The 26,816-nt window shown below is 29.2% G+C and overlaps 1 protein-coding gene across 3 annotated transcripts in view; it reads right to left on the bottom strand.

Annotated features, from left to right (window-relative positions):
* Positions 1–649: 649 nt before the first annotated feature.
* The window catches only part of Papss (3'-phosphoadenosine 5'-phosphosulfate synthase), a 117,686-nt gene continuing 91,519 nt past the window's right edge, over positions 650–26,816 (bottom strand). For all 3 annotated transcript variants that reach the window (XM_075377909.1, XM_075377910.1, XM_075377911.1), the window contains 6 exons: positions 25,050–25,253; positions 19,489–19,716; positions 14,937–15,134; positions 11,801–12,007; positions 7,263–7,539; positions 650–5,496 (listed from right to left, as the gene is read on the bottom strand). In XM_075377909.1, coding sequence (XP_075234024.1) covers positions 5,399–5,496; positions 7,263–7,539; positions 11,801–12,007; positions 14,937–15,134; positions 19,489–19,716; positions 25,050–25,253 — 1,212 coding nt within the window. In that variant the 3' untranslated portion in view covers positions 650–5,398. The remainder of the gene's footprint in view (positions 5,497–7,262; positions 7,540–11,800; positions 12,008–14,936; positions 15,135–19,488; positions 19,717–25,049; positions 25,254–26,816) is intronic.

The following is a 26,816-nucleotide window of genomic DNA, read 5'->3' as shown; positions in this document are numbered from 1 at the left end:
TCGGTGGATTTGGCTCTGTGTGACTTCTACTTCTTCCCTCATCTCAAGAGGGATCTCAAAAGTAATCATTACACCATTGATGATGAGGTGAAGGAAGCTGTGGCCACTTGCATCTGAGAAAGCCACCAGAATTTTTCAGCGACAGATTGCAAAAATTTGTCACATGTTGGGAGAAGTATGTCAATGTAAATGGAGATTATATTGAAAAAATAAATACTGCATGTTGTAGATAAGGTATTGTACTTTTTATTTCATTCCAATATCTCTTTTCATTCCCATGCTACACAAACATGTGAAAAATTTATCAGCCGAGTCTCGTATGTTATTAATAAATAAATATGTTTGAGAGGCTGTATCTATATATTTTTCCCTCAAACACTTAATTTTTACTGCTCCATATGTTAATTGCAATATATTATTTCTTCTCGTAAAATAACAATAATTTAAATTTATTAGTTTTTTTAAACAACAGGCTAATGCCTGATTACAGCTGTTGATGAGTAATGAATTTTGTAGGACATATTAAAAATGTCAAGCCTGACTAGAATTTGAACCCCGGATTTTTTTAATGCTATCTCTCTGCCGTAGACATTAGTGGAGTGGTAACCTCCATAATATAAAAAATGCATGACAAAATAAAAAAAAAAAATACATAAAAAAATATTCTTGTTTATTCATTTACATAGCAAAACTAAAAATATAATGCAGTATAACTAACAAAAGCATATTTCATAAAAAAATTCTGAAATTATGAGGAAATATAATGAAGATATTAAATGTAAGACTTTTACAAAAATAATTTTTTTACAAGATAATATTGTAGTACAACTAATATTAAACAATAAAATAGATTATTATACTAATATAATATATAAAATAACAAATATAAACTAAAAATATATATAATATTTGTATACATTACAATCTGTATATATGTATGTATCATAGTAAATAAAATTATAGACAAAATATTGTCCAAATAATATTATAATATAATAATAACAATTATAAGTAGATTTAATCATACATATTTATCACATTTTAGCCAGATGATTAAAATAAATAAAAATACATTTGTGCGGAATTAGTGCATTACATGCAAAAAAAGCAAATACTTAAGTAATTATTTATTAAAAAAAACTTTCTTTGGAATGTTACCAAATAACCAAATATATATTTTTTTAAATACAATAAATTTACTTACATTGAAAACAAATGAAATTAAAAAATACTGAATAACAAAATAGTTCTAAGATCTTTTACGCATAAAAAAGCTAACATACAATCTCTTTAATGAATATTTTGTTTATAAATAATAAAAAAAATACATTTTATTTATAAAGATGAATTTTAAATAATCATTATTAACAAAAGAAAGTCATAAAATTCATAATAAACAGTAATGGAAACTGATCTATAAAGTAAAATAAGATTAGGAAATTATCAGATAGATCTGATAATTTTTCCACCAACAAAAAAAAAAAGGTGTACATTCATACCTAAGAAGTACTCAGTAATTCTTGTAACAGGTTTCATTGAACAGAAAGAAAAAAAGAGAGAGAGAGAGAGAGAGAGTGTGTGTGTGTGTGTGTGTGTGTGTGTGTGTGTGTGTGTGTGTGTGTGTGTGTGTGTGTATACATATATGGATGTATATTACCATCTTCAAGTCAAATGAATTTGCAGACGCATTGGAAGTCAATACAATACTTGTTAATTGAAAGTAGATAACATAAGAGTTAGGTCTCTTCTCATATTAAACCCTATTGAGCCAATGAATATAAATATCCCTAAATAATTCTTTAAGTTCACTTTGAAGCAATGTCAAATGATTTGAAATTTAAAACAGAGCCATTTCAAAATTCTTTAAGATGCTATTAAGTACACCAACATATACGTCATACTACAGGCCAATATATAAGTAAGCTGATGTTTAAGTTTGAAGTTTACAAATTCTGCATTTTTGTATTGAGTTCTCACAAGTTATTCTTAATCTTGCAGATTTAAAAACTACAATATTAGTGAATTGAAATCTACAGATAGATTGCATTATGTGAATAAAACATATGGAAACATTTATTTATCATCACTGGTCAGCTACAATCAACAATAAATATATTAGGAAATTAATGAATTCTGATTGAAAACTTCTTGTTATATAAAACTGGAATTTTAAGTATATATGGACATATTGAGTAATAAGCAGTAAAGAAAATGTACACTTCATATATAGCACATTATACATAATGCAATATTGATAATCAAATTCCAATAAGATGATGTAATGATTAAAAAGCTGTGATATCTAAGTAAGGCAGCTGGTAAACAGGCATACCTTTTTTTTTTTACCTTTTCATCATATAATATGAAAAAAGGCCACTGGCTTATTATAAAGGGAATTGTTAAATTAACTTTAAATACAATAAAATAAACTAATAATAATATATATAGTCAGAGATAAACATCTATGTAGATAAAATATAACAACAATTGATAACATTTAACAAAATTAATAAATGAAAATAAAACAAAAATAATAATAATTAAAAAAAAAACAATAACAAATTTATAAAATATAGGTAATAATTAAACAATATAACAATTTAAAAAATACATAAAACATTCCATTTTGGAAATTTTTAAAAACAATATAAAATAAATAGTATATAGTTTAATATATAGCACAAATTACATATTTATCACAAAGAAAACTGAAATGCGCTAAATAATTTTTAAAATACTGTGCATCAATGAATTCATTTTTAAATGATAATTAATAAAAATATAACAGCAAAAAATAAATTAAAATAAAATAAAATAATAGTAAAATGAAATATTACAACATCAAAAATGTAAATATATAAGATAAGAATAAAAATGAAAATAAAACTAATATTGCTGTTATATTCTTAACTTATTATGGAATACTTGTATTATAAAAACAAAACTTATACAGGTAAATATTCATAAATATGTTAATAGTAGCCTATCAGTCAATGCAATTCCTTTCTTTATCGACATATTAACTATATGAACATTGAATACTCATTATATACTCTTCTATAGAGAAAAGGATGTAATCGCTTAGATGGTAGATGACTGAACAAAATTTAAATATAATTACAGCAAAGAACAAATAAAATAAATTTTATGATAATAGAACAGTTATCTGCAACGGTGTTAGTAAAATGCTTGTAAATATGTGCATTATACACGATAATACAATATGTGTATTATATACATGAGTTTAAAACTGCAATTTCCAATGCCGATCTTAAAGTACTGTAGTTGTCCCTCAATCCCAAAAATGATTTTCAATGGCTATGTATATTAATAATTGGACTTGATCGGTGGTATGGATGACTTGATTTTAAATTTGTACAAATTAGGCTGAGAAAGATGGATCAGAGGAGACTGATGATTGCAAGCCGAGGATAAAAGAAAAATTTCTATAAGTGAATGAAAACAGATTGCTTTTAAATGAAGCTTTTGGATGAAGAAGGGGAAACTAACTGCCCATTTGTTATGGCAAAATGAATTCTTAATAAATATATTTAAAAGAAAAGAAATAGGGAACAAACCAAAACGTCATCCCAGAGCTGCAATTTTTAAGAACAAGGAGAGGGAGCTAGATTTCACACTGTACAGCAGCTTGAAGATGGCAACAATGGAGAGAGTTGTGGTTATTTTATTGAGCCATCTTTAGAAGTTGATGACTGATGATGATATATTAATCATTATTTAATAATGTCTATGATTTTAATCAGTAACTGCAAGATTTTGAAATATCATTAGTATGTTAATTATCATGAACGTTTTTTTCGTATTTTTAGTAGAGGAAGATATCCTTTAAGCAAAAAAAATCCTTCAATACTATATATTACGAAAATCCTAAGTTAAATTTCTAGACGTATAAGTCCACACTGTTAGAACACATATAATACATCAGTAAATAATCCAAGGATAATTGACAAGTAGAAAGCAATAATATTCACTATTTGGTTCCCTCATTACATGAATTGATCTAGTCAGTGCCTTATAATTACGAGTTGAGTGAAAAATCAACAAATAATAGCGATTTTTTTTTTTTATAAGCATGTCTATTACAAAAACCTTAACAATAAATAAAAAGAAGTTTTGATTGTACTATACAACAGAAGATAATAATACAAATAAAATCAAATAAAATTTTAAATTAAAGACACAGAAGACTATCAAAAATATGAAATAAAACCCTTTTTAGATTTTCATTGAATAAGTTTAAGAATAATTAAGCGTATTTGACTAACCTTAATAGGATTGAATTAACAGTATCTTATTTTTAAGATGCATTTATATTTTATTCTTACAATAACCGATCAAATATCTTTCTTGGGTGTCTGGGAAATTTGGTCAAACCAAATTTCGTAAAATAAAAAAGAAACAACTTAAAATTAAGTAATAAATTTCTATGGTTGTTTACTTGCTACATGAAGGAAAAGAAAATGAAAATTCAGAGAAATTAAACATTTTGAATTACAGATTGGTTTGACAAATTTCTTTTCTTTCAATTGACTGTTGTGACTGACAAATTAATTTTTTGTCAATCGGTTCTAGCAGGATTGTTGCGATCACAGCAGATATTGCTCACTACAAAACATGGGACCCCTGCTACATCAGCAACTACACAATGGAAATACCACTAAACAGCTTAAAAAATTACTGATAACTGATACCTTCCACATAAATAAATAAATAAAATTATTAAAACATGGTATAAAGCAGTTTAGATATGCAAAATGTTTTCAAAACATAACTGACCAAGACTGAGAACAATTACATCATTTAATGAGAATTCAAAACAAATCTAATTATTATATTAAACATTTCTAAAGGTATTCTCTTTTTCTTTTTATTAAAAAAAAAAAGATAAAAATATATTTACAACGTGATAAAACTACCACCTTAAGCTGTTACATCCATTTAATTGCTGCCATAAAAAAAATTAAATTAATTTAAAGATTGATAAAATTACCTCAAATTAAATAGACTTTCTAGTGAGTCACACAAGTAAAACAATTAAAATTGTTAAGTTGAGGTAACAAAATATTATATTACATTACAAAGTAATATTAATGTTGTAAATGTGTAATGTATGTTTATAAATGAATTTTTGTTATCTAAATTAATATCCTAAATTTTTTTACCTTCTACAAGTAAAGATGTTGCATACATTTTTTATTGTAAGAGTACATTAAATCAAGTAAAACATACTTGAATAATGAATCCAAAAATTGGTTTGTAGTAATAATTTTTTATAAAATTTTCATTCAATTTGAATACATATGTACTATTAACGGTTAGATTTATTGATTCTAATAATAATCAATCAATATACTGTATTATCAATGTAAAAGGTACATTAGTTATTTGATATTTTCTTGTAGTAACTTGCTAGAACCTTCCATGCAGATGGTGCCATAAACCCATCAGGAGGATTTGTTCCAGATCTTGCCAAACCTGAAAATATATTCAATTTAAATATTAATTATTATATGAAATTAAAGACATCAAAAGATTTACAAACTACAGACTATCTGAATCGATGATAATAATTGTGATTATTATCACCAGCGGCAGGGTCCTTACACAATCATTATATCTAAATGTTTCTATCTGTTGTTTGATCTTATATCCTCCACATTTGACTACCTATTCTGCATCTCTTAAATCTTTTTTTCTATCTTTAATCGTTCCTATTTTTCCTCAACATATTTAACCCGATTTACTTTCCTCATTTGAACTACAGTAATATTGTAATACAAGAATCCTACAATTATCTCCTTGTTTTTTACTCAAGTCACCCATTCTATTCTCTCCATCTTTCTCTATACCCACATCTCAAAAGCGTCAATCTTATCCTTCTTGTTCTTATCAAACATTAATTTTTTTTACATTATACAAAACTTTCTGCATGTAGCATTTGATTGCCTTTCTCAGTTAAATCCATACCACTGCATAATAACTGTTTGTCATCTACTTCACTCTTTCGATTTTTCCATTAGCATACTTCAAAGATGCATGCAGTTTTCAACTTCATCTATTCCTTCATCCTTTGTCTTCATTACTGGATTCTCTTTGTTTGTTTTCCTTACCTTTATTAGGTAGATTTCTTAAGAAAGCTACCTACTGGAATGGATACCATGATTCGACTTCTGGAAAATTTTGACATATCTTCACGTTTCACATCCCCCAGATCCCAAAACAACAGTCAGTTCAAAAGTTTATATATATATATATATTTTTTTTTCACTTTCTTGTAGACACAATAACTGCTGTAATTTTGCGTCAGTAACTTTCAAATTGATATATAAAACATAATGACCAAAAATCTCAGTTTTCTCAAAAATGAGAAAAAATGGGGTTTTGAAGACAAAAAAAATCATATCTCTCTTAATAGACACAGTATTGAATTGGTTTAAAGTGGTCATTAGTCCTCTAAACATCACCTAAAACTTTTGTCTGAAACAATTTTTGATATGACAACCCTTACACAAAGGATGACCAAAATGTTGCTGCAATTGTAAGAAGGTGGGGGTCTTTTCGTATGCTAAACATGCAAAACTTTTTTCCATATAAAACCACTGTTGTATTGTGTAAATCTGAAGTTTTTCTTAACTTTAAAGTGGAAATCTTTTTTATCCACAACTTAGCACCATTGAAATCTACCTCCTTCTTCCGGCATGCTGAAAGGGATTTTTTTCATTATATACTTTTCCATCACTACTTTTAATATTGTTATTATCCTTTAGTGATTCAGACTCATCGGCTAGGATCACTGTGTCACCAGATGAATCTGATCTTATTTAGGGTTACATCAAGAAAATTTGATGCAAATTATGTGAAGTTAGTTTAATTTATTTTATATGCAAAATGATATTTGTAAAACAGCCCTAGCAACCAAAGGGCTATATTTGTCTGTAAATATCAAGGCAAGCAATAAAAATATCAAATGACCGCAATTTTTATGCAAAGTAGATTTATTAAATTTATAGAAATAAAGCTGATTTTTAATCACGATTCCAACTTCAGAGCTTTCAAAGTTTTTCTCATTTTTGAAGATATTCAGCATAAATATGTTTTAATACAGTAGGTTAGGTTAAATGAATGAATAAAAAAATATACTGATGATGTACATAATAAAATAACTCTACCGGCTATATAAATCTACATCAAACTGAACAGAAATACAATAAAAATAAAACTGAAGAAAGATAAATTTGTACCTCTCATTTTTGTTCCAGATATAAATTCAAAATCTTCTTTGCGGCTAGGATCAAAGAAATCCATTTTTGAACGAGTTTTGTCATATGCAGCGACTCGAAACGGAATGATTTCAAGTTGATTAAGTCCAGGAGCGACTGATAAAACCCTACCACCATGTGTTGGATCATAGAGATCACATTTACGTGCAGGATCGGGATGTGGAACACCGGCTGGATCACGACCAACTATGTAAAAGTTTGCTCCAGCAACCATTCTTGCCTTAGCGTGCCATTGAACCTGGAAAAAAAGGCAGATAATTAATATAATGAAAAAAAGTTATTTTTTAAAAGCAATTATTTTAATAACCATACTCCTCTGTACCAATACAAATTAATTTATATTTAATAAATCAACCCTAAGTACAGAACATTTGAAATAGGATGACTTACCTTATTTCATTACAAAACAGAAGCACTTTCACGAATTTGACTCGCATCATCAGCTGCATACATTATATATGTATAAATATATTACAAAACCATCAAAAACTTGCAATCCATGATTACATACTGCCCACTCTCTCATAATTTTATATTAAAAATATTTTTAAACTAATTAAATTTAACTTACAATACTTTAAAATCATACAAAACTTAAAACCTTTTATTTAAATACAAAAATTATAAAAAATTGTTTAAAATTACAAAGATTTAAAATTAAAAATAAACAATTAATTAAAATTAACCAAGTCAAAATTAAAAAGTAATTAAAACAAGATAAAAATTACATAATTAAAAATTAAAACTTTTAAAATAAAAACAAAAACTTAAGCAACGCAAAAAATCATGTGCTAACCATTTCACTGATTTTACTTTACTCAAGTATAACTTTACTTGAAGAACAGTACTTTTCTGAGTAAAGTAAAATCGGTGAAATGGCTAGCACATGATTTTTTGCTTTGCTTAAGTTTTTGTTTTTATTTTAAAAGTTTTAATTTTTAATTATGTAATTTTTATCTTTGTAATTTTAAACAATTTTTGTATTTTATGTTTTTATCTCTTGTTGGGATTATAATTAAAACTTTTTTTTTTAATAAAAGGGGTTTTTAGTTTTGTATGATTTTACAGTATGAAAGTTAAATTTAATTTTACAAATTTTTAGTTTAAACATTTTTTTTACGTAAAATAAATGTGAATGGGCGGTATGTTGTCATGGATTGCATGTTTTTGTAATATATATATATATATATATGTATATGCAATGTAAGCATCTGATGATGCGAATCAGATTTGTGAAAGCAAATCTGATTATGTATCTGTTATGTAATGAAATGAAATAAGTTAAGTCACTTGTTTCAATTGTTCTGTACTTAGGGTTGATTTACTAAATATAAATTAATGAAAAAAGAGTATATAAATAAAAAAAAATTATTTATTTACAACTGCAAGCTTTATTCATGCTCCAAAACAGCAGCTATATGATGCTTAACTCACATATCATTCAATGACAAATGATATATATTATATTGCTAATACAGTATTACTTTAACACATATACTGCTAGCATTCATCTGATTTTCAATCGCACGATATTTTTTGGTCAAAAACTATTATTATTAGGTTTTAAAAGTTATATCGCTAGAAAGTTAATTTAATAATGTGAACCTTCTTTTTAATACACATTTAAAAATAAATGAATTAGAAACTACATAACAGCTGATAACATACATTATAATTATAGTTTAAATGAAAAAAAATTAACAAAAATAATATCTCTTCAGAAATAAATTAAAATAAAAATAATTATTAACAAAAATACTAATTAATATTGAAGGTACAGCCAATAATTATCTATAATGGAGCTGTGAACTTTATTTCAGTAAAAACAAAAAACTTAAAATTTTTCAACATCCTCCCTTATTTTTAAACGCACTTCTTTTATCATTGCAAAAGCTTCTTTATGCCTTCAGCAAAAGTTGTTTTTGGTTGAGCAGCAAGTCACGTGTGCACTACTCTCTTTAGTTCTTGAACTGAGTTGAATCAATGCTTTAATGTCAGTTTGCGTGGAACAAGTGATACTCTGAAGGAGCGAGATCAGAATTATACAGAACTACTTTACCGATATCTTATTAACTTGATTTTCTGGAAGGTTTCAACTATGCGGCTAGTGGTATCCAGACAGGTATGTCATGTGATAAAACAATGTCTTTTGACAATTTTCCTTTATGTTTGCTTTGAATTGCAGGCTTCAGCTTTCCAGAACACATTACATTGTAACAAGCACTATTCACTGTTGAATCCCTTTTCTTTCATGTACTGAGCTTCGTCCCAAACGAACTGTTAACATCAATTTTCTTTTGGTTAACTTTACAACTTTCTCCTGATAGGTGATCATGAATGATTCTGTTCATACTCTGCCGTTTAATAGACTTATCTTCATCACAAGTGATGAATCCATCAAGAAACGATTATTTTAACAAGCCAAATTTAGTCGACAGCTGTTCAAGCATATTTGTTTAGGCAACACAGTGAGTTGATCTGGGACCATCTTTCATAAACATTATGAAAGTTAAGTTTATCGTTAATGATTTCTTAGGCATTTTGGTAACAAATTTTTAGATCATCTGCCACTTCATTGATAGCCACTTTTCCATCTTTCAGAACCGTGACACATATGCGCTCGATGTTGTCATCTTATAACTGTGCAGAGGTGTGCATTAATAAAATTTGAATAACTATTTTACAATTTTTCAATCCGCTCATAGAAATCCACCGTGACAAAACAATGTTTTCCAATTGTGCTAAAAGTCTTTGGCAGATTTCAGTCCCCGATACCTTCACACCACAAAAATGGATGCTGAATGCTGCTCTTTCTTGGTGCAAATGGAAAGTGCAGTGTCATATTTAACATTGCAGTTGTAATAGAACTGACTTAACGACTTCAATCGATGCAGAAGTTTTAAGTAGGAAATAACACATAGTATCTATATGAGAAAATGGCAGCATTGGCAACAGGAACAAAATTGCCTCATCTTTGTTATCTATAACAAAATATTTAATAATTTGGAAGATAAAATCACTAATCAAAATGAAACGATCAGAAAAGAATATAAACTGATGTCTACATTATCATAAAAAGTAATTCTATTAATAAGTAATACCTTCTAAAATATAAACGTGTGTATTTTAGAAATTAATAAAAGATTTAACAATTAATAATAAAAAATATAAATTTTAAAATTTTAATGTCCAAAATAAAAATAATAATCAGATCACAGAAGTTCACACCTAAAATCTGTAATATTCAGTTTACTTTTATTAAAATAGTTTTAAAAGAGAAAAATAATAACTAACAAAAACAAATGATTTTATTAGGAGCAGCATAATCTAATAAATAATATTAAGTTTTAAATTAAATTTGATTGAATACTTATTACTAATTACTTATTATTACTAATTACTTATTACTTATTAATTTTAATAATTTTAAATATATATATATATATATTACCGGTATTGTTGCTGATGAAGTAGCACATACTATGAAATCACTAACCAATTCGGTTGACAGATTCAACATTTAAAATCATTGTGATAGGCTTTATATTTAAGTTTAAAAATGGAACAAAGACTAACGATTTATGTTTGATGTATGATTTGGAAAAACAGCTACATCTTTTCATGAATTCATTAAAATGGGTAATGACAATACAAATTTTTCAACAAGATTGTAGTAATAGGCAATGAAAGTGTGATGATTCAATAGAAGTTATGTTTTAATCGATAGAAAAAAAAAGTTTAATTTTTATTCTTTTTTATTTTATTTTTTTAATAGTTATAAATTAGTCATTTATTTTTCTGAAAAATTTACAAGTATATATAATTGAAAAAGGTTTTTCAAATATTTTGAATATAGTATTGTAAAATTTTTAGAAACCTATTATAATGCGAAAAAGAATTTCAATACATTATGAATAAAAAAAAATTTGTCAAAGCTTTACACACGGTGCATTTCTTACTGATTTTAAAGGTATCCTTTAAAAAAAAGAAAGGTATTTGATTTTTTTTAAGGTATCCTTTAACTTTATTGTTTCAATATTTTTTGGTAAAAAATCATCATCGTAGAAATTTTAACTATAAGAAATTCTTCAATGAAACCTGTCTTTTAAAGTGATTAAAAAGTCTTTAAAATACAAAAAAAAATAAAACTTACTTGAAAATTTATGAACTAGTTACTGTTTTTTCATTCAATTTTTTTAAAAATATAAAATGACTCATCTCTTGAATACAATAAACACTTTTGCATTTGTCTGACCTTAATTCACAATGATTATTAAGACATTTAAAAAAAAAGAAGAAATTCTTTCAGATTTTTAAATAAAAGTCAATAATGGTTAAATGGTTAAATGGATGCCTGTAAATTAAAAGTAAAACTATTTTAACAGGAATCGTACGCACAAGTCATTTAATTTTTTTATAACTCATTATAACAACAAATTACAGGATTGATATTATTTAGTTAACAAAAATAAATCGCACTTAAAATATACATGAAATACCTCAGTTGGTCCGGCATACTGCATAGGAGATGGAAATATAGCGAGAATGGTTGATTGTGGATCTAACACGTTTTCTTTTAAGACTGCAACATGTTGTTGTATTCTAACAGGTAAAGGTACATCATCATCTTTAGTCCAACCGCCGAGAGGATGTAACAATAATACTGGTTTTTTATATCCACGCTCAAGTAGTTTACGTTTTGTGTCCTGCAAAATGTATAAAATGTTATTTATTATCAATCGATGTTATCAAATTTTATACTTTATCAAATTTTTTTTTAGATATACAGGTAGACATTTTTTAACAATTTTAAAATGAAGATGTAGGATATCAATTCAACATAAACATGTAAAGTTTCAACATATAAGATATATGTATAAAACTCTTCTTTTTAAGCCCGTTAAAGTCTTGCTCTTCACTAAATGAACAGAATGATGAAGAAAACAAAAAAATAACTGAAGAAATGAATTCTTTACATTATAACATTGAATTTACCTTAAGTCGAGAAAACAACAATAGTATAAATTTTTTGGATATAAAAATTACAATAATAAATTTGATATTGATATATATAGGATACTATTATAATTAATAATGATATTATAATTCATCATGACTCTTTTTATCCTTGGAATCATAAAATAGCAACACTTAATACCTTAATCTATAGAGCAATAAAATATCTAAAACATAATAGTATAAATTTAAACAATAAATTAAACAATATTAAATATTTCGCTACAACTATGGATATAATGAACAATTAATAAATAAATTATATACTAAAATAAGAAATAAAAATGTTAACAAATAACGGAAATAAGTATGTTTAAATTGAATATAATATAAATTATAAAAAATTCAATAAAATTTTTAAATCATTTGGATTAAAAACTGCTTACATAACTAATAATAAACTAATACATAATAAAGATCATGAAAAAACAATAATAAATTTAATCTAGACAAATAGGGAGTAAACAGTTTGGGATGTGCAAGGTGCGATTTGAAATATGTCGTATGACTAATCGATCCTTCACAATCAGAATAAAGAACACATAAAATGTATAAACAAAGGATACACACAAAAATCTAACTTTGCAAAATACATCCTGGATCTAAATCATAATTATGACCGTAACAATTTTATTAATATCCTTGATTACTCCAATAATATATATAAAGCAAATATTTTAGAAAAATTTCAAATATACTTGAATAACAACAAACTGATAAACAAGCAAACCAAGTTTGAAAATGATATTTTATTCAGGCAAGTTTTAAATGAAAATTAATAACTGTTATGTTGGCCAAACTGATTTCCTTATAATAAATATAACAATTGTGACTACCAACTGACAAGACCTGTTACATATGACTTTATTTTAATAATTGACGAAACGTCAATTATTGAAATAATATTGTTATATTTATACAAATATGTTTTTATTTATCTAACTCATTTAATATGTGAAGTATTATTATTATATGTATAATTAGTTATGATACATCCCTGAAGATGGAAATAATATTCTGAAAGTGCTAGGATGTAAATTTATACAAATATTTGTTGATAAGCGGATTATATTTATATTTATGATTTTATATATATATATATATATATATAAATACCAACAGGCCATGTTAAATAAAATTAACCTTTAATATCTCTCTTTAATTATGAAAAAAAATTAATAATCATGCGAAGCCAAATCTGGTGATTTTGGGATTACAAGGGTGTAGAATTCCTACTTCAAGGAGCTTCGGCGGTTGCATGTGATGTGCGTGGCTAACATTATCGTGTTGCAGAATTATTGATTATCGCCTCCACGGTTTGTTGAACATAACCCACATCTCTTAAGGTGGTTTAGAAGTACCAAAAAGAGGTGGAAATACCTCCTTGTCGACGATGAATGTCACTACCGTTCACTTTTTCTGCTGTTAAAAATGTAATCGCTGCATATTATTTTTGATGGGTTGACATAGCAGATGCATTTGATTCCATAACAATGGCAACTGGCAGAAAATGAGAGGATATGGGTCAAAAGGTTTTGAAATATTAGTAGTAGGGGAATAAAAATACAAAATGACAACACCTGTTGTTTTGTGTGACATTTTGTTCTGTCATTATGTTCCAGTTTGTATTATATTTCAGCCTCCCTTTGCCCCATTGTTATAATTGGAAATAAAATTTCTGCAACAAAACATAAAACTTTCTCTAAAACATAAAACAAGTGTGAAACAGTATTGGAACCTTAAAATGTGCAATTAATTAGGGAACAAACAGTGAATGCTAACTTAGAAAAAAAGAAACTTTATACAAATAAATTAAAATGTGCAAACTTCCTATAACATAAAAGTAAAATCAGTTAAAATTCCATTATACTTTGCCATAAAATTCTTTTATTAAAAATAATATATAACATAAAATTTAATAAAATTCATGGTCATCCAGTACTGCCCAATGTTCTTAAAGGCATTGTTATTTTTATCACACATAATTTCCAAATAATTGTGTAATGACTCGATCAATTACTTATATTGTCACAGATACAAACCCAGTTCTCTTGAAATATTTAAACAAGAAATGGCTTCTATTTCTCACATAAAGTCTTCTGTATGTATTCTATCCTCAAACATATAAAGACCCATAGAGAATCTTAAACATAAACAGCAAGTTCTACAGATTTCTTCTTTCAAGGGTTAAATACTTCATCGGTTATTGGTTTCATATGATGAGCTATGTTCAAAGAAGTCACTAAGACAATAATAAGACAATCTATATAAGACTGTTCAATCTACATAAGACTTCAATCTACACATAGATAACTTTGATATCTGTCAGTTCAATATTTGTAAATCAGCAAGAAATCCATTTAATAAAAGTTATAAAAAAATATTTTTTTATAAAGCAATCTTAACCGGCATTTTGTAACAACAAACTATATAAATTAACTTATGAAATAGTTAACTATGAACTGAAAAAATGTCAACTTGTTTTTAGATAGTTATAGATCATTATTTTTATACATATGATTTGCTGAACAAATTATCACAAATGCTAAGGTCTAAAATAATAGGACAGTTAGAAATACCAACCATATTTTTATCAAATATATAGAAAAAAAATCCTACCTGCATAAGAAGGGCATGACCGTTGTGAATTGGATTACGCAACTGAAATGCGAAAATAGCATCAGCACCGATTTCTTTAAATTTAGCACGTAACTCATTAGGTGTAAGCCTATAACTGTCCAGACCATCGTGCCATCTAATGCGTTCAAGCACTTCAAGATCTCCACCAACTAACCAATCACCGCCTTCATTGATCAACTACAAACAAAAAGGATACAAATTATATAAAGAGAACACCAGATAAAAATAAAATAGTTTTTGTATTATAGTAACAGATTAAATTTAAGAAAGGTAGTTACAAAATATAGCGGAAAAGCACTACAGTTAGTATATGTATGTTACTATAACCTGATACTTTACATTTTCCTACAGTCAACTTCAAATTCAGCAGTGTTCTGTCTGATTGGTTTATAGCTGTCTAATATCTACTCTATGAATCATGAGAACTTGCTGATGGTGAGGGAGCTTGAGTGCTCAATGAGGTCAGAAAAACTTAAACGGCCATATCAATATCACTCGATCTTTTAAGATCACTCGAACCCCCATATTAAGTATAAAGGCTGTGTAATCAGTCGAGTTCGAGTTCATAAGTACCTAGATGTTTTGTTTGATGAGAAGGTGCTGGTTAGCAATCACATTAGGCAAGTAGTGGCGGATGCCATCTCTGTGATGCACAAGCTTAGGAAGATTGCTTGAAAGGATTACAGACTGTTAGGCCGTCATTTGTACATGGTGTACCGAGGTGTCTTCGAAAGTATGACCTCTTACGTGGTGTCTGTTTGGGTGCATAGGTTGGAAAGAAATTCAGCACTTCAAAATTTAAAAAGTGCCCAGCGCAGAGCCTTAATTGTATGCACTGGTGTTTTTAAAACAAACTCCTATGAGGCTACTACTGTATAGGGAAAGGCTCTCCCAATCGATTTACTGGTGAAAGTTTGGGCAGCCATATGGAAATTGCGAAAAGGTAGGGAGGCTGAGGTATTTGGGATGTGGTTTCGAGCTGGGCCTATACCGGAGCGGAACGGTGATTGCAATGCACCGGTTCTAAATTTCGAACAGTTGCCCATCTCTCGCCTGTGGAGGAGGCTTTACACCCTCGTGATGGAAGCACGGCAGCAAGAATGGCACGCCACGACTATGGGAAGGTCCTTGTATAGATTTATACAGGATCTGGGGGCGATGGTATGCTTCTCCTTCGTTTTTAAGGACAATGGAAGCTCAAGTGCTCTCCAACCATGTAAATTTAAACCAATATTTGTTTCAGTTCCACCTGGCAGCTGATGAGCTGTGCGTCTGCGGGGAGGTCCAATCAAATACCATGCATGTAATGACCTGTGGCGGATTCATCCTACCTGACCTGCCAAGATGCAAGGCGCAAGTCTTCAATCTCCTGCTTTCATTCTGATGTCAATTGGTTATTTACCTTGGAAATGTAATGCTCCTTACACTCATTAGCAGAGATATCTATTGGTTTGACTCCGGCTATAACACAGATTGCCTCCCGTGAGACTGTTTTATAACCGCCTAAAACAGCCAACAAAAGAAGTCGCTGGGCCCGCAGCAAAATGTCACACCTAAAAGTCAAGTAGTGTGCCCAGACAGGTGCAGTATATAGCATAACAACCTCACTGACACCTTTGTAAAGGACACGCATGGTATGGTAATTCAACCCCCAATCGGGATGGACTACGGATTCCATAAAAAGCATCAGCGACCTTTTTTGCTACATACTGTAAATGTTTCTTGAACCGAAAATTGTCATCAACGATAACACCCAGGTATTTTTGAGCCGTAATGTACCGAATGGGGAGACCAGCCATCCGAACCTCGATTCATCGGGAAGCAGCCAATCGGCCCTTAAGCAACATCATTGTGGTTTTCTTTGGGCTGAAAATCATCTTATGTTGGAGACTCCACAGTCGAAGTGTCTCACAGGGATGAGCAGCTCGGAACTCTACCTCGTTATGCAAATCCCCTTCAATCAGTAGCAGCGTGTCGTCAGCATAAGCAATGACATGATAACCACATGGCAACCTTTAACGCAACATGGAATCAAATTCTATGATCCAAAGAAAGGGACTCAGAACATTGCCCTGAGGGCACCCTTTAGTTAAGGTCTTATGAACCTCCGAGTCGCCGTAATGCAGGGAAACAGTCCGATGGATGAAATAACTTGAGAGCACTTTTAATTAATTTCATGTACACTTACGCTTCTGCATCTGAAACAGAGCACAGGGCCACCATAAGTTGTTAAATAACCCCGATATGTCCAGAAAAATCCCTAATGCATATTTACATGAACTACAGGAAGCTATATCCATCACCTTTAGTATTGCATCCTCAGTGCTCTTGCCTGGTCAGAAACCATACTGGTTGTCCATTAGCAAATTATCAATGGCCAATCTAATATTAATACGCAAATATAGGACTTCGGGTACAGCGAGGTTGTTCATTAGAACGCTGTACCTTTTCTGGGTGGCCTTTATTCCAGGGAAAATAAATTTCTGTTGCAGTACACATTTAAGCCAGTCCACATAAAATCACTGATTATTATTAAAATGTTCCTTCAAAATTGTGTAAAAATCTCCTGAATTCCTGAGGAATTATGCATCGACGGAGCACCCACTTACTGGAAGGGACCTGGGCTTTCATCTTTGCAGTTGTTTGTCTTATGCCATATAGTTCTTCTAATAATAAATTCTTTCTTGCAGCCACCCTTCTTTCCCATTATCAATTCTGTGGATGTAGATCTGACCCTGTCAAAATCTCCATATTAAGGGTGCCAGAACATTTAGAGCCGCCCATAGTGTTAAATGTAAAAAGGCTGCCTGCAGACCGATTTAATGACTCCATTCCTGACAGGTGGCCATATAATAAATCTAATGACTAAAGTATCAATTGTGTAAGATAGGCCTTCTCATTCCTTTTAAAAATTAAACACGAATGAAACAGTTGGCCCATTTAATTGCATACACTACTGTAACACATTTTATAAAATGTATATTTAATACTGTATTTAATTTAAGCAAATTATGGTCATTTTCACCATAACACTTTCTACAAAGTTGTGTCACTTTCACGGTTCTAGTTATTCCTTAACCCATAATTAACATGATACATGATTTTACAATTATCATTAATTAAACTGTATACCTCCAATAATAATTTTAAAAGATTGCAATTAAAAAATTGAACAACACTAAGAGTTTATGAAGAACATACCAGTAAAATGCTAACAATACTTTAAAATACTGACTAAAAGCTAGTCAGCCTGTCAGCTAAAAACTCTGATACCAGAAAACCTTTCTAGTTTTGGAAAACATATATTCATAAATTATGTCAAATTTGACATTTTTTGCCAATTTTAATTCGCCAAATGCATGATATACAAATAAACCTTCTGAAATAATAACAAGATTCATTCTTATTCTTTTAGAAAACTGAAATAAAAACATTTGCTTTATTGCAAACAAGCTTTTCTTAGGTATATTTTTTATATAACAAGATAGCAGTTCAAAACAAATTGATATTTTTTCCTTTCATGTATGACATTAACACACTTTAGTAATAAATTAAAACCTTCTTTTTTGGCACAATCAGGATAGGAACTGAAATCTAAGCTCTGTTTTTTACTGCATAGTGTACAAATAATTGCCACTGATCTCATGTTTTTCACTTAAAATTCTTTTTTAGTGATATTTTCTCTGCCAAAACAAAATGATCTATAATGTATACTCTTAAGAAGTTATACTTGTAGTAAAAAAAAATCTTATGTGGACAAGTACATTTCATGTAAATTGTGGACAATTTTATTTCATTAATAACTTCTGATATTTTTATTTTATTTTTTATTTTTTTCTATAGTTATTATTGAATTATTATTTATTATATTTTTTTTTTACAATCAGAGGTCAATAATTATTATTAAATCAATAAATTTAAATTAAAAAAAGAAAGTTAAAAAAAATAAGATGAAGTCGGATATGAACCAATCTGCCTTCCCCTTGTAAGATCCAAATATTTCATTAATTAAAATTTTATTTGGCTATAACTCTGGAACCGATAAGAACGAGTACCACTTACGATATATCGTTGAAAAGCTCTGAATGAGGTCTTATTACTGCAGTTAAGAAAAAGTCCAAATCCAAATTTTTTGAATTTTGGGCTTTATTAGACACTTTGTTCCAGTCGATTGCAATCAAAATGGGAGGTGCACAACCAGATGTTACAACAGTCCTAAATCAAAATTTCAACATCCTACGGCTAATCGTTTTTCAGTTATGTGAGATGCATACATATGTAGACATCATGCCGAAACTAGTCAAAGTGAATTTAGGGATGGTCGAAATGGATATTTCCATTAAAATCTGACAGCCGAAATTTTTCAAAATCACACTTCCTTTACTTCATATCAGGAAATAGAAAAATAACTCACATTACACATAGCTATACAGAACAAAAGGTAATATATAACAAAAGGTAATTTACTGAAAAGATATTTCTAATAAAGTTAGTAAACATCTTTTTTGCATAAGCTACATTTTCTGAATACCTTAATATAAGGATGATTTGGATGCGATGTACCAAATTGTCTTGAAACTCTTTCTTCTTTTCTATGAGGATAAAATTGTGGATTACGTAGAATAGCATAGCGTTGACCTTTATAAGATAAAGCTAAAGCAGAAACACCTTCCAATCGTTCTTTATCTTCCATATTTAATGCTAGGACTATAGGTATCGATTGATTTACATCTTCTGATAAGCAGTTAAAATGTAATGTCTGAAACATTTAATTTAGAAATAAATATCATCATCATATAATTTTACAATGTAGCACTACTATTAATGTAAACTACCACGTATTTTTAATATTTATTACTTACCGGTTTATTTCAAGATTAAAAAATTCATTCTGTTAATAGTAAAAATGCTAATTTACTAACAAAAAATGAATAGAGATCTATCAATTATTAACACTCTATATCATCGTTTAAGTATCTTTAACATTATATCTGCTGACTGTAATTTATAAAAATATGAATACAATAACTTTTACCCCATTCAGTATCAGCTTCTTTTGATATAAAGAAAAATATTTTATTCCTTTTTGCTGGTTTTCTTTGGACTTTTCTTCTTTCATTAAATGGGTTTGAAAAACAGTGGTCAAATCTACTCTACAGTTTGATCTAGTGTCTGAAACTAAAGAGAGTAAAATATAGGTACACAACTCTTGCAAAAACATCCGTGTCTTTCTGAAAACAGAGATTGTATGATAGGACTTATTATAATACAGGTAATATGAACTTACCCACCGGGTTGGTCTAGTGGTGAACGCGTCTTCCCAAATCAGCTGATTTGGAAGTCAAGAGTTCCAAGTCCTAGTAAAGCCAGTTATTTTTACACGGATTTGAATACTAGATAGTGGATACCGGTGTTCTTTGGTGGTTGGGTTTCAATTAACCATACATCTCAGGAACGGTCGAACTGAGAATGTACAAGACTACACTTCATTTACACTCATACATATCATCCTCATTCATCCTCTGAAGAATTATCTAAACGGTAGTTACTGGAGGCTAAACAGGAAAGGAAGAAAAGAGGTAATATGAACTTATCTGTTAAGAAAGTGTCAATGTTAAATAACACTAATAAAAAAAATTGAGTGCAAACAATTTACTCTACACAAGTCTCCTTCTCCATGATCGATTTTTATTAAATTTTTATCAGATTTAAGAATTTATTTTTTATAATTTTCCCATATTTATTATATTCTTTTCTTGAGTTCATGGGATCCCTTTACAATCCAGTATTGTTGTTTCATTTCACAGCAATACTATAGTAAACTGTTACTTATTTTGACAGCATTTTTTTCTTTTTTAAATTATGGAGACATTATTGGTTTATTTTTCTTTAATATACTATCTATTATTAATCTGAGCATTAAAATTGCTTCCCTTGTCCCTATAATTTTCCTGAAACCAAATTGGTCTTCTCCTAACACTTCTTCCACTCTCCTCTCAATTCTTCTGTACAGAATTCTGGTTAAATTTTTGATGCATGGCTAGTTAAGCTAATTGTTCTTTTTATTCTTCACATTTATCTGCTCCTGCTTTCTTTGGTATCATGACTATAACACTCTTTTTGAAGTCTGATGGAACTTTCCCTTTTTCATAAATACTACACATCACTTTGTATAATCTATCAATCGATTCCTCACCTGCACTGCGCAGTAATTCTACAGGTATTCGTCTATTCCAGGAACCTTTCTGCCATTCAAATCTTTTAATGCTCTCTTCAATTCAGATCTCAGTATTGTTTCTCCCCTTTCATCCTCTTCGACTTTCTCTAATTCCTCTACAACACCATTTTCTAATTCATTTCCCCTGTATAACTCAATATATTCCACCCACCTATCGACTTTGCATTTCGTATTATATATAGGTGTACCATTTTTATTTAACACATTATTAGATTTTAATTTATGTACCCCAAAATTTTCCTTTACTTTCCAGTATGCTCCGTCTATTTTACAAATAATCATTTCTCTTTCCACTTCTGAACACTTTTCTTTAATTCACTCTTCTTTTGCTGGTTTGCATTTCCTGTTTATAGTATTTCTTAATTGTCGATAGTTCCTTTTACTTTCTTCATCATTAGCATTCTTATATTTTCTATGTTCATCCATCAGCTGCAATATATCGTCTGAAACCTAAGGTTTTCTACCATTTCTCTTTATTTCGCCTAAGTTTGCTTCTGCTGATTTAAGAATTTCCTTTTTAACATTCTCCCATTCTTCTTCTACATTTTCTACCTTATCTTTTTTACTCAGACCTCTTGCGATATCCTCCTCAAAAATCTTCTTTACCTCTTCTTCCTCAATCTTCTCTAAATTCCACCGATTCATCTAACACCTTTTCTTCAGGTTTTAAACCCCAATCCCAATCTACATTTCATTAACACTAAATTATGGTCGCTATCAATGTCTGCTTCAGGGTAAGTTTTGCAGTTGACGAGTTGATTTCTAAATCTTTGCTTAACCGTGATATAATCTATATGATACCTTGCAGTATCACTTTTCCATGTGTATATTCTTCTATTATGATTTTAATACTGGGTATTGGCAATTACTAAATTATACTTCATGCAAAAGTCTATAAGTCGGTCCCCTCCTTCATTCCTTTTGCCCATACTCACCCACTATATTTCCTTCCTTGCCTTTTCCAATGCTTGCATTCCAATTTCCAACTATTATTAAATTTTCATCTCCTTTTATGTGTTTAATTGCTTCATCAATTTCTTCGTATACACACTCCACCTCACCATCATGGGTGGTTGTAGGCATATAAACGTTAACAATCGTTGTCGGTTTAGGTTTCAATTTTATCCTTCTTACAATCATTCTCTCAATATACATTTTGAAATATTCTACTCTCTTCCCTATCTTCTTATTCATTATGAAACCTACTCCTGCCTGCCTGTTATTTGAAGCTGAGGTAATTATTCTAAAATCACCTGACCAAAAGTCATTTTCCTCTTCTCACTGAACCTTGCTAATTCCTACTACATCTATTTATCCTATCCATTTCCCTCTTTAAATTTTCTAACCTATCAACCTGTTTTTTAGACTTCTAACATTCCATGCTCTGACTCAAAGAATGTTATTTTTTAATTTTCTGGTGATCTCTTCCTCAGTAATCTCCACCCGGAGATCCGAACGGGGGACTAGTTTACCTCCAGAATATTTTACCAAGGAAGGTGCCTCCATCATTTTTATATGAAAATGCACAGAGCTACATTTTTTTGGAAAGAAGCAGCTGTAGTTTTCCATTGCTTTCAGCTGCACAGTACTCAGAGGATTGAGTGATATTGATATGGTTGTTTAAGTCGTCCTGACCTTACGCCCTTAACAACTACTGAAAGAACTGCTACCCTCTTTCGAGAATCATTCCTTAGTCTGGCTCTCAACAGATACCTCTCCGATATGGTTGCACCATCGATCAAGCTATTCTGTATCACTGAGCACTCAAGCCCCCTCACCAATGGCAAGGTCTCATGATTCATAGAGGGAGATATATATAATTAGATATATATAATTATATATAAACATTTAATTTATTATGATAAAATTTAATACGCATTCAAAAATGTGAAGAAAGAACTGCTGTAGCTGGTGGGATTTCAAGATCACAAGTTTGAAAACTTTGAAAAGAAAGGTTGGATCTTCTTAAATCTAAATCACAGTCGTGCTCATTTAGCACACCAAAAAAGTATAAACAACGTTCACAACCGGTTAGTGGATTAGATTAAGGCTTTATAAAAAGAACAGTTAGTGAAACTCGTTCACTAAAGTTTCAAGCAAAACATAATGAACTGCCTACAATAAATAAATTATGTGAAGAACTTCAAAAGAGTAATCGATTTAAAGGTTCTAGAACTACACTATTCTGAAAGAGTTAGGGTTTAAGTGTTGTAAAACTGATAATAATAGAAGACTTTTGATTGAGGAAGAAGACATCCATCCGATGGAAGAGGATAAAATATTTAAGAAAAATGAACAATTACAAAAAAGAAAATTATTTGGTAGACTTTTTTGGTTGTTTATTTTGGTAGATTGTTTATTTGGTATACTTTAACGACAACAAAATCATGGTCAGATGACAGCGGTGCAGGAGTAAAAGTGCTGATTAAAAAAGATGATTGCTTAATCTTAATCTGTGCTGGAGGAGAAATGGGGTACATTTTGATGCAATGATAACTTGAAAAATGAGTTCAAAAAGTGTAACTATCATGACAGCATCAATAACAATTTCATGAAAGGGGCATCTAAAAGATTAATTCCTGGTCTTCTCTCCAGTCAGTAGTTGTTATCGATAATGAACTGTACCAGAATTCACTTCTTCAGAAGCCTTTGAAATCAATTGATAGGAAAAGTAGCATGATTAATCGGTTAGAAAAGAACAACATTCCATTTAATAAAACAATGCTAAAACCACAACTGTATAATGTAACTAAATCACATTAAAAGATACCATCACAGAGTTCTTAGCAAAAAATATAATAATTATTACTTTAATAACAACAATAAAATACCATTTTGATGAACTATTAAAAAAACACAGGCATAAGGTTTTGTGACTTCCACCTTACCATCCTGATTTAAATAAGATCATGGTCGGCTCTGAAAAAGATATTATAGTTACTGTAGTATTAATAATACAACATTTTTAATGTCAGATATTAAAAAATTATTAAAATGAACAAAGGATGATTGGAAACCATATTGCGAACATGTAAAAAAAGTTGAAATTGAGTATAAGAAGATACTAACACTAATCGACAAAATGACAGATAAGTTTATCATACACTTAAACAGTGGTAGTGAAGTGACTGTTCATATGAAGATAGAGAAGATGGTGAACTTGTACAGGAACTGAACATATAATGTTAATTTCAAGCAAGTGTTAATAATAATACAATCAATAATGAAAACAATTGTACAAACAAAAACGTACATGTAATTTAGTGTAATTACAGGTACAATATACATTCAAGCACTAGTTAAGATTTTTTAAATTTAAAAATACACCTAGATAAAAATTCTTGTTTTTTAAATCTTTATTTATTGAATTATTAATACTAATTAAATAATAATGAATTATAACTTATAAAACACGATAATGGTAATAAATTAAACATGCATATATAAAAGTACGATTATTATTGCTGTCCTGTTAGATGGATGTAAATGTTTTCAGGTTCGATAGTAACGCAGTCTCGACCTTCTCAAAAATAAGCTTTTATTTTTATTGTACGCATATTGTTTTAAAATTAAAATACTTTTTATTTCCATTTCTCAGTACTATCTGATAAAAAATAAACAGAAATATATAAAATTAAAAAATGGAACCTGACCTCATTACAACAATAAACATGTATGCAAGAATATGTTTTTCCTGTCAAGAGATTTTATAGTACAACATAATTGTTCTTGTAGCATGTCATCAAGGAATATATTATTAAAATTAAACTAAAAAAATTAATAAATATGTTTCTTAAAGTACTACAAATAGTTCAATAGTACATTAATTATACAATGCATTAACTAAAATTCACCTTCAAATACTGATCTTCAGTCATAAATCCACGTAGAGGATAAGCCCAACCTTCAGCTAACACTTGGATCCATTGTAAATCTACTTGATTTATATCTAATTTTGGTAAATGTGATGCTTCTTGAATAGCAGACACTAATCTATTTTCTGACACAAACAACTCTGGAATGGTATCACTCTTTCTAACCGATTTAGGAATGATTTCCTAAAAATACAAAAACAACTTTATACAGAATGAATATCAGAGAAATAACTTGTACCTACAAAACTAAAATGCATGTTCATTATGTGAAATTGTAATTTATTTTTATATATTGAAGGCTGAAATATAAAAACAGTCTTACGACTTATCGTCCACATTTATATGGATATGTCTTACGACATATCATCCATCTCCTGATATAACCATGTTTCAGCAGCAAAGAATAAGAAAAAGATATACAATTTAATATTATGAATAAAATCTTATAACGCCGGCACACGCTAGGCTAAACATTTCAGTCAGTTTAAAGAGGTGGTCCGACAAAATCCAGGAAGTGTACTTATTTTCATCAATTCCAAACATAAATCATATTTTAATAAAACTCTTAAAGATATGAATATATTGTTCAGAAAACGTTTCACTCTGCAACTTGTATTATTTGTATAAATTCTGACCTACAAAGAAAGTACACAAATAAGAGATAACATCTTAATAACTCAAATGTAAAAATTATTGTATTTTTAAATTAGTTGATAATAATAAATTTATTGTTCTATTGCACCTAAACTTTAAGGTTAAGTTTTCTAATGTAGCTATTACCAGTGTAGGTAACAATGAAATGTTTAAATTGGAAGTAAGGATAAAAAATTTCAATAAATATGTAACAATGTCGACTAAAATATACAGAAAATACTAAAAAAAAACAAGGTTTCTAAAACGGATAAATGAAGAAGAACCTCAAATTAGATGAGCTAATGACAAAGAATAAAAAACAACAAACCGGTTTAATCATACAGTGCACATCTTTCACCAAGTTTAATGTTATGCTGTGCATAATGTGACTGTCTTAGAAAAGGCACACACCAAATAAAAAAACTAACTCGGTCTTTACCCTGATTCAAAGAACTAAAATTCTTTAATTTTAAATCAAGTTTTGTTCTCTAGATTATCTATTACATACTCTTATTTAAACTTAAAGAAAAATATCACAGTATTGGTCTTCTTAATCCAGTCAATAAAGAAATTGGTTGAAAGTCAGTTCCTGGTTTGACTACTTATTCAGACATTAATTTTTCATCATTATTTAGTCGATTAGACTAATTATAAAAATTATCAAACATTTAGCGACCTGATTTCAAAATAGTTCAGAGTTTTCTTATAAAGAATGTTCTGGAGCTTACCAATAGCACTTTCTTCTGATAGCATTACCAGTGTTTCAGAAAAAAAATTACATATTCTGAAAGAGATCCCTTTAAAATTTTAAGCGTTACCATGTTCAGTCATGCTGTTCTAGAATAGATTAAGTTTCTAGGATGTGTAAAGAATCTGTAATTCATTATACAATTGATAAATATTTTAATTCAACATATGGATATACATAAATTTTGCCACAATACGTTTTTATTTTTACCATGTTGAAATTACAAAATACATTGCTCGTCAAAATTTGGAATGCTTAGCTGATTTGCAGGGTAAGGATGGATTACTGGACCGATTACTACTGGCTTCTTGTTACATATAATATCTTAATGATATACGCTATTTCCTTCACTGTTCTATTAGCAA

Source organism: Lycorma delicatula, chromosome 10 (genome assembly GCF_047948215.1).
Source record: "Lycorma delicatula isolate Av1 chromosome 10, ASM4794821v1, whole genome shotgun sequence".
In the NCBI taxonomy this organism is placed as follows: Eukaryota; Metazoa; Arthropoda; class Insecta; order Hemiptera; family Fulgoridae; genus Lycorma; species Lycorma delicatula.
Note: the sequence above shows the minus strand (reverse complement) of the source record. Positions and strands in the feature narration are given on the sequence as shown.